The 13,023-nt window shown below is 44.5% G+C and overlaps 1 protein-coding gene across 1 annotated transcript in view; it reads left to right on the plus strand.

Annotated features, from left to right (window-relative positions):
• The window catches only part of sorbs2a (sorbin and SH3 domain containing 2a), a 53,759-nt gene that overhangs the window by 9,009 nt on the left and 31,727 nt on the right, over window positions 1-13,023 (plus strand). The window contains exon 3 of the mRNA XM_047045285.1: window positions 12,755-12,810. Within this exon, the coding sequence (XP_046901241.1) occupies window positions 12,801-12,810 (10 nt within the window). The 5' untranslated portion in view covers window positions 12,755-12,800. The remainder of the gene's footprint in view (window positions 1-12,754; window positions 12,811-13,023) is intronic.

Genomic DNA, 13,023 nt, shown 5'->3' on the forward strand with positions numbered 1-13,023 from the left:
CTTTTCTCCACACGTCTTTCTACTTCCTCCTCTCATTCCATTCTTTCTTTCCCCGTCTCGTTTTCTTTTTTCATTCGCAACAACAGGCACAAAAATGTCACTCCATTAGGCCGGTCTCGGAGGTGTCGTGGAATGTCACCTTGACCCCCTGGGTACACGGCATGGGGTCTTTCCCAGTCCCCCCTCCCCCAAACCCCTCCTCCGGTCCCCAGTCCCGGCTCGTTTGGCCATCATCATTCCCCCCGACCTCACGCACACAGTGGCGCTTTGTTGGCTTCCCTTGCAGGGGGAAACTGGGACGTTTTCATTTTTTTCTCTGTCCTAGAGGGTGACAATCGTGTCCGGTGATGTTTTTTTTTATCACACAGTGTCCTCATTGATCGATCAGTTTCGGTGGAAATGGTTGTTTAGCTTGAGAGCTATGTGGGCTGATTCTGATAAATAGAAATGTTTCCAGGGCTATCATTTGATAAACTGAAGTTTGAAAGGTGAAATCCCTTTTTTTTGCTACCCTTGTTTGTTTTTGTCCCCTTCTTGTTCCTCATTCCATCATGTTTGTGGTCATTTGTTTGAAATTCCCTGATGAACACAAGGACAAAGAGATTCAAAAGCGGGCTTTGCAGGGTGTGAGGGAAAACTAGGCTCTTGAGTTACAGTGCCGTGTGAGAATGTGAAACTCGGCACATTATGTGCCGCACATACACTATCACACCTGCCTTTTCTCTCTCTCTCTCAGACACATTTGTACTCCCTCATGCTCAGGTACAGTACACACATAGACACATTCCTCTCTCTCTTACAGCCCTACACACACACATGCACACACACACACATTTTCAGTACTCTGAGAATAGAATCTTACAAGTTAGAGCACAATCCATTGTTGACTTTGAGTGCAATGCACTCAAAGTCTTCTGTCACAGACCAATCTCTTCAAACTTCAGCTGTTTTGTTTTTTAATGGCTGTGATGAAAATAGAAGTAATTGTCTGTAATAGGAGCCAAAATCACTGGGAGGGGTGTCCTGACTAGTCTGGAACAGAATATTCTGGTGAAACTGAAGCTGGTACAAAAACAAAAAGTCCTTCCGAATCCAGATGGTTGTGACGAGTGCTTGGCATCTGCATTCTTCCTTCTTCAATCCTGTGTTGACTTCCCATGTAGTCAGAATAAAGGGGTCGTAACTTCCCTGAGCCATCCCATGCTTCCTCTGACCTGCAAACGTAACTTGCACTGTTGACCACCATTTTATTGTTTTAGAAACTACCGGAAGGTCAGTTTTCTTCTTCTTTCTCTAAATCTAAGCAAGAACTGTGATAAAGGTACATGTAAGCTAACATCAACCATGATCCCACCATAGCCTGGCAAAACCTTAACCACCACCGTCAGAATTTTCAGTTGGCAGAGTGCCAAACCCTCATTTTAGGGCCGGACGCATGTTAATTCTTGGGGTTAGCACTAAAAGATACCCATAAAGATTCCTTTGGTTGAGTTCTCTTTCTGTTCCAGCCGCCCTAAGAGGGGAAAGGTCTTGTCTAGGAGCAGTAAATATAGTGCCCTCGCTAATAGAGCCCCTCTTATCATCTGGCTCCATGCAGTTAACACAGGCACCTGGGGAATCCAGGCTATGTTTGGGGATGTAATCTTAGTCTTGGCTGATAGCGGAGTCTAGTGACAAATTTAAGGGGCGTCACACATTTTAATGTTTTGATGGTGGCATTTGGAAACCTGCCTATACTACTGTATTTTGTAATTTTTTATGGCAGAAGTTGTTATTGTTGGTGATGAATATAAGATGCCTTTGCAATGACTTTGAATCTGTAGTACCTCAATTACATGCAGATGAATTCTTAATATTTTTTCAGTAATGTTACATCAGTCTGGTGGTTATTGATATCAAATTAATTCATTGAGGGCAAGTATTGTTTAGCCACTCACCTGGATTGTCCTTCACAAGGAAAGCAGCTGACTTAACTGCAGCTGCAGTTAAAAGGGCTATGCCCTTAGCACTTCAGTGTCCTGCGACATTTCATCCTGTGTATAGCATTTTTCACCTTCAGGACTCAGTGGCGTTGGCGTTAGTGTTAACTTTAGCCTTGGAGTTCATCTTCAAGCTGGGGTGCATCACACGGTGGAAGCTGTCTCTCACCTCCTTCGCCACGTTACTGCATATTGAAACCCTTCAAACCCACATGCAGTTATAGCTGTGCTAGTGGTAGCATCAGAGCTCCAATAATGAGGCTCAGAGTCCTGCTGTTCAAGGACTTGCTGTTCCCTCAGGGCTTTTTGATGCATCTCAGGCAGGCCTCTCTCCAAGGCTAAACACCCAATTAACAAAGAGAGACGCTCACCGTCTTCTTCTCCTCCTCGTTTACCTCCCCCACAACGTCTTCTATTAGCATTGCGGAATACTTCGGAATAGAAAATGGCAGGTCTTTTACATTGGCATCGGGTTAGATTTAGGAAAGAAGACATTCGGGGAGCACAGATACGCGTGTTCTTTGATCCTCTCTTCTCTGTTTCAGGAGGGAGGGTCAGCCTCACAGAATAGCTGAAGCCCAGACCTCCCAAGGTTTAATCCATTCTATATATATATATATCTATATCTATTCCCTCATTATCAAAATGAATATCTCAGTGCCTCAGAGGTGTTCTCGGTGTCCTTGGTTCTGCACCCTGCACCCTGTACCATACTGAGAGCCCTGTAGAAGTACAGTAAATGCGGATGCTCAGCATTGAAGCACATTCAAAGCAGTGATTCATTGACCATTGTGGCCCTGGCAGACATGTTGTTGTAGGAAGTCAGATGGCTGAGAGCCAAATGATGTTGTGTCCTTGGGAAAGGCACTTCACCCTACTTGCCTCGGGGGGAATGTCCCTGTACTTACTGTAAGTCGCTCTGGATAAGAGCGTCGGCTAAATGTAATGTAAATGTAATGTTCTTTCAAGAAGAAAGACTCCCATTAAGTCAGTCCGTCCCCTCTTATGTTTTCTTCATGAGGAGACTTATGTGATGTCACTCTCCAAAAGGGAGCTGGAGAATCAAAGCTTCGGTTTGAAAGGGTTTGTCAACACTTGAAAACCGCAGTCAGTCGGTGTGACTCATTATTCAGTTCTCATATTGGAGGGCATTTCTTATTCTGTCACATGGACTGCTTCTATATGCTGTATTGGGGAGGTCATGTGTTGTGTTCAGCTGATGCCACTAGCGAAATGACTTGGAGACAGCCTGTTCAATACAATGTACATATCTGCTGACTGTGACATACTGCCGTTGACAAGGCTTCCTTGCCAGAGCAAAACACAAACACAGACAGACATACTCTGGGTGCTGGCAGCCAGCGGGCCCAGGCTCTCTGCAGAGTTAACAGGGGCACCTGTAGACAGGTATATAGACATGGCCATGTCCTGAGGCAGATGGCCAGTTAGATTGTTTCCAGACACTCGGTTAGATGAAACATGGTGCAAAAACTTTCAGGCCAACTGTGGCAGATCAATCGTGTCAAACCTGGGTTTACTTTATACCCACGCGACTGAGTCATTGCACTTAGCCAAAGACAAATCATTTTCCATTACCGCTCAATGCCACCGCAGTGCAGAACTGCATTTCTGGGAGGGAGATGATCAATTCTGAAGTGACATAACGAGAGTTTCCAAGCCAGTTGTCTGACTCTGGTACTCTGGTCTCTGGTTTTAGATAGAACTTCCATGGTCACAGCGTCTACATGCTGTAATTACCGGCCATTATCGCTGAGCTCTAATTGCGTGGGCTCCAGTCGTAGGGAACTGGAGGCCTCTGCAGCTCTTGAGGTATTGTTTGATGCGAATGCCTCGTCCCCAGAGGACCCCATGCTGCTTACACAACGCCAAATGCTAACAGCAGCGCCGGATCAACCACGCTCATGCTTAATCTTGGTTATGCCTGCTCTAATCACCTTTTGATAGCTATCCCCATTGTTCTCTGCGTCAGTCTGTCTGGTTGTCGTCTTGTGAAACGGTGAAGCAAAGTCTGTTTCTGCTTGATATCCCTGTGTCTCCCCCTCCGTCATCACGTCTCCATTCTTCATATTAGTTCTCTCCTTCTTTTCCCTGCCAACGTCCCGCTTCTCTCTCTTATGCCTACATTCCCACTCTGTCAGTAGATTTCCTCTCTTCCCTCAAATCTATTCCTCCTCAGTTCAGTTGGCTGGGGAGGAACCCCCACCCACGCCGCACCATGTCACATCCCATTCCTTTCCTCCCCGACAACTCCAACAAACAACCGGGCCCCAGCATTGCGTAATTGCATTAGCACTCTCAGCCCAGCGGCTACGCTCGTTAGTGGGCAGCATCGTGACGCAATCTGCCGGACACATTGGCCTCTGTTGTGCCCAGTATGGGCACCGAGCAGGCATGAGGAGGTCACTGTGGGGACCTCATCTCCTTTCATCTCACCAGAGGGGGGTCGCCTAATGAGTGTGGGGGTTGAACAAACAGATTGCAAAATAACAGTGGGGTGTTGTTGGACTGACTGGCATAGAGAGATGATGATGATGATGATGATGGTGGTGGTGGGACCATTTATAATGCCAGGGAGTGGGTCCTAGAATTCTAAGTAGGGTGTGGTTCTAGACCAAGAAGAATAGGGACCTAGACAAAAAACAAATATTTGGTGTTAAGCTATCAGTCTTCAGGTATCCAGATTGGCTTGCAGACTATGGTTTCGGATACATTTTACTGTACCTTAATGATTGTAGGACTTTTACATGCTTCCTGTTAATATTTGTAGATGATGTTGGTCTATGGACATGTGGACCACAGTGGGAGGATCAGCCAAAAGCTAAACTGTTATAATCTAGGATTATTCAGAATATAGTCAACTGCATTTCCTGTTTGTTGTTCTACATAGCTCAAGGCTTTAATATTTAGCATTTTGTTTATTATTTTCGGAAGCTGAAAGGCAATGCTCCGAGCTGACAGAACAGACTGGAAGGAATGTTTCTGGAGCCCTCAGTTAAAGACCATAAAATGGACTCTACCCACAGAGGCACAATAGCCAAATACCAATCACGGTTTAACCTCCTAAAATTTGTATTTTAAGTTCCATTCCTCTCTCTTCTTGTGCCACCAATTCTTTCCCACAAAAATGCACAACTAAAATAACTTGGCCCAAGTTCAGTAATTGAGGAAGGGAGCAGACCGCAGATTCTGCCTTTTTTGGAGGGGTCGCACTGTCCATCAGTACACGGGCTGGCTATGTCTCCACAGCAATTTACTTTGGACTTGGAGAGACATTCAGTTATTTTCTCAGACTACTACTGAGACTTGGGTCAGAGGTTCTCAACTTTTGACAAAAATGTCCTCCACACTACGTTATTTTTGTTTTTCTTCAGGGCTCAGTTACCTTTAGTTCAAAGTAAAGTCATTACCTATTCACCTCAGAATATTGGTCTTCGTCTACCTCCATTACTGTAACGCCAGAGCCAAAAACTATTTTTTACAGAGCACTTCGATGGTTTTCGTGTTGATTTTCTTTCAGCCTCAGCATTAATATTGAAGCCTATATTACAGTAAAAAGGGCCATTGGGAGGATTTAGGATGATTCTTTAAATAACTTCTCTAAAGATGTGCTGACATGCTGTGTGTGTGTGTGTGTGTGTGTCTGTGTCTGTGTCTGTGTCTGTGTGTGTGTGTGTGTGACTGTTCTCTTGGGTCATCATGCTGACGGGGGCAAACATAGTCAGCTTATCTTTGATGTGCTGCTGTCTGTGTGAACACACACACAGCAATCATCCTTGAACAATTACTGACCTGGAACAGACACACGCCACATTGATGTGTGTGTCTTATCTGTGTTTTGAGAGCACAGAAACCACCATTAGGAACTAGTCATTCACCATGGCAGTATGACCAAGTCGTTGGCAGTAACACTCATACCAGGCCTTAGATCTTTTGTTCTGATATGGAAGCTGGACTGCAGTTATCAGCTTGACAGCTTCTGTAGGTAAGCTGTGTGTTGGTGCATCATGGTTTCCCACTGATTTAGAGCAACCACCTATAATCAAAGAGCAGACAACCAATGCCCTCTAGTTGGAGTAGAACTGCAATGTCTAAAGCATCTGCTTTGTATCAACGTTGTAACTGGATTCTGGAAGTAGTTCAACATGTCGATCTCTCACCCAACAGTGGGTTTTCTTCTTTTCTTGGAAATCTATTCTCTTTGACACGTTAGACTGTTCTCAATAGACTTACACTGCAGTTACTGTCTGAGAGCAGAGCTAGCAGTCCATGGCTTGCTGTAATTTTCGCATAATTTCGGCATAATATTACATTTTTGTATCTCAGCCGACAGCGAGGTCTGTTATACCCCACATAGCTGCTACTTCACATTAGACCTGACAACTGGCACGTCTCCACGCTATTTTTCCACATTATGTTACATGTTCGCCTAAAAGTGCATGCTGACACTGATTGCAATATTTTGAGAAACCCATCTAAACTGTCTGTGATTCCACCCCCAATGTCCTAACCCATCTAAACTGTCTGTGATTCTACCCCCAATCTCCTAACCCATCTAAACTGTCTGTGATTCTACCCCCTATCTTTCCTAATTACATTGGTTGCCACTAGTGTTTTTATGTTGTTGAGGTCATCATTATTTTCGCTGGCGGCTCCCACAGTTTGATAAAGATGCCAAGTCATGGGGGAGAGAGAGCAAAAATACAAAGGGACGTATTTGGAAGAATGTCCCTTCCTGGTTATCAGTGTGGCTCAGGGGGCAGAGAGAGGGTTGTCTGTTAATCGTAAGGTTGGCGATCCCCGACTCCTCCAGGCCATGTGCCGAAGTGTCCTTTAGCAAGACTCTGAACCCCAAGTTGCTCCAGATGTGCAGGCCAGCGCCTTCCATGGCAGCTCCGCCGCCGTCGGTGTATGAGTGTGAATATGAATGGGTGAATGAGAGGCAAAACATTTTAAGCTCCTTGAGTGCCACTAAGGTAGAAAAGTTCTATAGAAATGCAGTCCATCAATGTGCATAGATGAGGATGATCAAGTGGGGAGCTGTGGGAAAGAAGCATTTACCACTACAGGTATTATCTAATCAGTTAAGTGCATTAACACCCACTTCCTGTTTCAAGTGGTTCAATCTACGAGATAGTAAGTCCCTGTTGGTCATTCAATGGACTGGGCTAATGAGTCTCAGGAGGTTGGACTTAGTGGCTAGCTGTGGCTTGGACGTTGATACCAACAAGCTGAGTGTCTGGATGCCCACTGCATACTATTTTAAGTAATTACACACACAAGGAACCAAAGGCCTAGACCAGCTGCTAAATTACAATCGGAAGATAAACCACTGTAATCCTACATTGTGTTTTATCTGTTTGTTTTGACTCTCAGGGGAAATTCTAGAAAATGCAAAGCAGAGAAGATTGTAGCAGAGAGAATACAATGTAAAGTTAGCCTATATTTATCGAGTTTGAAACCATGAATAATTCACTCATACAGGGATTCTGCATTAGCTCAAATATTCTTGGTTTTTATATCTGTTAGACTCTCTGTGGTTCAAAAAAATCTAGCGTGACACCACAAGTGTCAGAGAAATATGATTTATTTCGCAAGCCCATGAACTCACCCCTGAAAAGAGGTCATAAAAACAAGGGTTATTTATGTGAACTTGGGGCCTGCGGCACTTTCTGTCTGACTTTAAGGGGAACAGAACTGGATGTCGAATACTAGACCTAGAAAAACATTCTGGCAAGTTTATCATCCATTTGACTTGATAAAGGCTGATAAGGCAGATGGCTATTTTGTTTGAGGGATGTACAGTAAAAGTCACATTTCATACATGCTTCATAAAAAATCACATTACATTCTGATTCATGTGTGCACTGTAAATGCCATATTTTAAACCGTTATGTTAAACTGTTAACTAGAGGATTGACAGGATCATTAGCCGTGTTCCAGGAACCAATTCATGTGATTAATGTCTTGCTAAGCTGACTTTAATAAATGAAAAACTCAGTTTATACTGAGATACAGCTAAAGGACAGTGTCAATCTGCAATGATGGACTGGCTACCCTACACCCCGACTCATCCAATAAGATCACCGCCTTGCATCATCTTGCAGACATATTTGTCCTGTTACCTCACAGCATACGCATGGCTTGTCCACATATCATCTGACTGTTTGCTGCTTTCTGCTCACCAATTAGGCAGAATCCCAATCATATTTAAACCTGCACCTTGTTCTGTTCTATGGACATCTGAGAGAATGTACACACATAAGGTTTATTGGCATAGCTGCCGACCTGCTTGGCAAAGCAAGAAATCCCACCATTTTGCTTATGTCTGTACAGTGCTGGCAGATCTGTATTCGGCATATAGAAAAAAGGGTATATCTGGGTAAAAAAACTGTTGGGCTTTACTAAACAGCACAATATACGGACCAATAGAAACTAATCAAACAGACCAGAAGTTGCATTCTAGACTCGGCACCATAAAAAAAAAAGGTTTTATGGTTCTTATTGAGTTTCATTGGGATGTTTGTTTATCTCTCAGTAATGCCTTTAACGGTGTCAAGATCACGTCCCTTGACACGCAACTTCACGTTTACGACCCCACATAGACCCCTCGTCCGCACACTGCACTATGCCAGACACTCCAGCTATGGCCCTGCTACGACATCCTATACTGCTTCTCATCGTGCCACACCTTTGTGTGTGTGTGTGTGTGTCTGGTTGAAGTCATGGTTTTCTTTGCTTGTTGGAAGAAGGACTACCCATCAGAGTCATCTATGTTGAATCCAGTGCTCCACTAATAGTTTCAGTTGTCTGCTTCTGTATTGTTTGTGCCCCTGTTATGTCTGTGTGTGCTTTACATATCAAACAGCCTCGGACACTTAGATTCCAGTGCGTCGCCTCAAGGAGGAATGCCCTCTTCAGTCAAAGTCTTTGCTCGGTTCCTAAAGTCATTGTTAAACATTTTGTGCTCTCTGACAGGAAGGTCTCACCAAATCCCCCATACCAGCATCGCCATTCACTCTCTTTGAATCAGTTGATATTTGTAGTCTCCCAATCTCCCCCTCCCCTTCCTTTCTCCCTCCTCTTGTTCCTTTCATCCTTCCCCACCCTGTTCCATAAGTGATTATTCTGTTGATCGGTGGCGAGGGCTTGTCCAGGGATTCATCAGGTGCTGGCAGCTAATGCCTCACAAACATTGCAGCGCACTCGCCTTTATAAATCACTGCTACGCCAGCCGCCATGCTAGATTTAGGGCCCCTGTCACACGGGATCTCCAACCGTCTGAAACGAGACCCGGGACTGGGTTTATAGGCATGAGAGCAGTGGGGCCATTATCCCTGGCCCACTCGGTTTGTACTTTACCTTGACCAATGCCTGGTGTTGTACACTGCAGGTTTGATGTTTGGTGTCATCTCTGAGCTTGGTTGCGCTGACAGTGTGTTTCCTAGTATGTTAGTGCGTCCTCTACTGTGTGTCCTATTATATTTCCGAATGTGTGTTTCAGTCTAGGGTTTGTGAAGAGAGTTTAGCTGAAAGATTGCTAGCAGGTTTTGACAGTTCAATACTTTCACTTCAGACAAGTATGAGAAGGGTCAAGGTTGGTTACAGACAGCGTACAGAAGGGACAAGATTGGTTCCAGTCTCCCGCCATAGCGTTACCCCACAGCTGCTGTGTCGCCGCTGGTCTGGCCCCCTGAAACATGATCGGGTTCATAATCCAGCACTCGTTTGGACGGCGACAGGCTTAGACACCGGACCCGTGATTTACCCAAGTGGAGTGTGGGTCCAGTAGGCACAGCTGAGAGGTGTGTATGTGTGTGTGTGTTTCTCTCTCTCTCTCATACTCTCTCTCTGTCTCTCTCTTTTTCTCTCTCCCCCTCTGCTCTCTTAGGGAGATTTATGAGAAGTTAGCTTTCTGAGGTCTCTCTGGGCTAGCATGACTTCCTTCCCTCCCAGAAGTGGCTTGGTTACTTTTACGTCACTGTAGGTGATCGAACCCCATTGTTTATGTCCTTTCCTCACCCTCATTTCCACTGACTTAAAAATGCTTAATGACAATCAACTTTTACCCACATCAGTCCAGTTTTTAAGTGGTTGAACTGTACAGAACGAAAGGGTATGAGGAGAAGAGGAAGGATTGGATGCAGCACATTCCCTCCAGCTGGCTCCTGCCACAACCCACAATGCAACACTTACCAGACAGTCAAGCAAACAGGGAGTCGGCTGTGGCAACAACTTCCTGTTGTGGGAAGTTCTGCAATGCCCCGGTCCATTTTCACCTGCTGTATTTTTAGACCTCTCCTAGTTTTTGAGAGGGGGAATGCAAAGTGGTGTTTGCCTTTGCCCTGGAACACACACAAACACATACACACACACACACACACACACACTGCCAGCAAAGTACTGTACTGTGAGAAACACAAAGACAATGCATTGTGGCTCTAAAGATGTGTGGGTATGTGAAGGGTATGCACTTAGAGGCCTCATCCTGATAACTCTTTACATGTTCAGTATCCTACCACAGACTCAAAGGCATTTGTCCAGGGCTAGATTTGTGGGATGACCATAAGGATAATCAGTACTGACAGCATATAAATCCCTACTAGCCTCCTACTGGGTCCTACCATCAGAGGCTAAGTTGTAAAACTGTCAACATGGTTAACTACACTTTCATATCGTGTCATACATCTCATCTCAACTACCACTCATATCCACTTTCCCAAGGCAATTTGACTTAAAAAAGGGCTTGTGTTCACCTAACAAGCCTGTGTAATTGATATGAGCAATCATCAGGTGTTAGGAAGGGAGCATGCATTAAGCTCATCAGCTGTTGACTACGGAAAAGAACAACATGTCGACAGCATGTCACACATACCAAACACAAGTCTGACCAATGTCCATTCTGTCAGATCCTGCAGTGAGTGCTGTAAATGTACACACTTCAGATAGACCTTTCTTTACAGACCACTCGACTAGACATAACATTGGATGAAACACTTAGCAAATAGCAATGAAAGGAAACATTTTCAACTCAAAGTACAACAAGCTGTACGGGGTTTTAGCGACATGGTTATAAGTTTGACTAGTTGATGGACATGTACGTATATTCACATCCTCCATCACCAGTGTTTCTCTGTAATTTAGCTCTGGAAAGGCTTCTGTTTCTCTGGAAGTAAACAGTCTGTGGTGTTGTGGTGGCGACGCCATGTGCCATTCCTGTGCCCTCTGCTGAGTGGGCCACAGAGAGAGCAGTGTCGCTGCACACGTCTGGCAGATTTGTAAACAAATCCTACACTTACTCTTTGTTGTTTTTTTTATCACTTTGTGTTTGTTTGTGTCCCCAGACAGTTCACTGTAAACAGCTGTGTGAAATGTTTGTGGGGTTTTTCCCCCCGTCATTTTCAGTCATGACTAACCTTACAGTCAACTCAGACTGGGTATGACAGAAGCATCACTTACTTTACTCTTAAGGCCTGAAAACTGGAGGCATGTGCTTGGAAGAGATGTTAAAAGACTTAACACATGGAAATACTTGAAGACATCAAGCGTATGGTTGCCCTGACTACTCTTACCATGTCTAATTACATGTCTGCCAGTCATCTAACTTGTCTAAGTCATCAAAGTGTCACACAGTTCTACAGGCACTAGCCACATTAACATGTGAGGTAGACATGTCACATACACCTCACAGCAGGTTGTCTGTGTGGGTGTGTGTCTCACAGTTTTCAGCATACCAGACTCACATGATCCCCCTCTGCAGTCTTTGCGAGCTGTCGCCTACAGCATCTGTCATGCACGCCGTCAAGTCTGATTATGACACGCACACTCTTTTGCACGCATACACACAAACACCAGAGTTTTTCCTGCATTGAAAAGGTTTGTGCGGCCCGCCTAAGGCTTTTTTCTCACCTCACCTAAGCCTTCCGGGATAAAGAAAAATAATTGTCCGTTCATTTATTGCTGCAATTCAGTCATCCCACCATCCCGCTAGACTATCGTTACGTTATACGCACCAAAGCATCATTTTGAGCCAGGAAAAACCCTGCACACACACAATCGCTATTCTCTCTTTCTTGCTCTCTCTCTCTCTCTCTCTCTCTCTCTCTCTCTCTCTCTCTCTCTCTCTCTCTATCTCTCTCTTTCTTTCTCTCTCTCTCTCTCTCTCTCTCTCTCTCTCTCTCTCTCTCTCTCACACACACACAATCCTTAATCTCACGCACGGACGGTACCCAAAGACGTGCACACATCACCATTCTCACAGTATACACACACACAAACGCGAGAGAGAGATGCAATGCCTTTAACATTTCCAGCGTCGATATCGGCTATATCCGTCATCCCCTCTGCAACACAACAGGGCCAGATGGATAAGCACAGGGGTATCTCAGGAGCCAATTTATTCCCTTCATCTATCACATGCGTTCTGTCTCTCTCTCTCTCTTTCTCTATTATTCAACATATGCTGAGTACAGTTAATGGAAGTAAGCACACCACCAGCCTATCATTTAATGGTCATATAGTATTCAATGGAATTGATTTCAGTAGTGCGAGGCTAGACACAGTTCTGTCAACAGAGATTTATAGCCTTTTAGACGTGGCGCAAATCTTAGTTTGTACAGTATGTGACGTCACGGGCACTGTCCATCTATAATTACAGGAATCTCTGTGTGTGTATGTCTCACCGATATCTTAATCACCGATTGCATCCCGGGCACTGTGCACTAGTATAATATTTATTTCTTGATTATATCTTACAGGAAAGTGTATCCAACTACGGTCGAACTGCAAGGAGTGCCCTTCAACATGAATACAGGTATGGAGACGAATGTGCCATGCATGTGTGGAATTGTAGCCTAATGGCATGGCACTTACAGCAGATCCAGATCCGGTCTATGATAATCGTTTATTTGTTTTATTATTTTGTATTTCATTCTACATGGCTATGATGTTGTCATGCTTGCTGCAACTACAGTATACTGCAAACTTTACATCAGTTTTATAAATTTGATTTAACCATACACCGTAA

This window comes from Hypomesus transpacificus, chromosome 22 (genome assembly GCF_021917145.1).
Source record: "Hypomesus transpacificus isolate Combined female chromosome 22, fHypTra1, whole genome shotgun sequence".
Classification (NCBI taxonomy): domain Eukaryota; kingdom Metazoa; phylum Chordata; class Actinopteri; order Osmeriformes; family Osmeridae; genus Hypomesus; species Hypomesus transpacificus.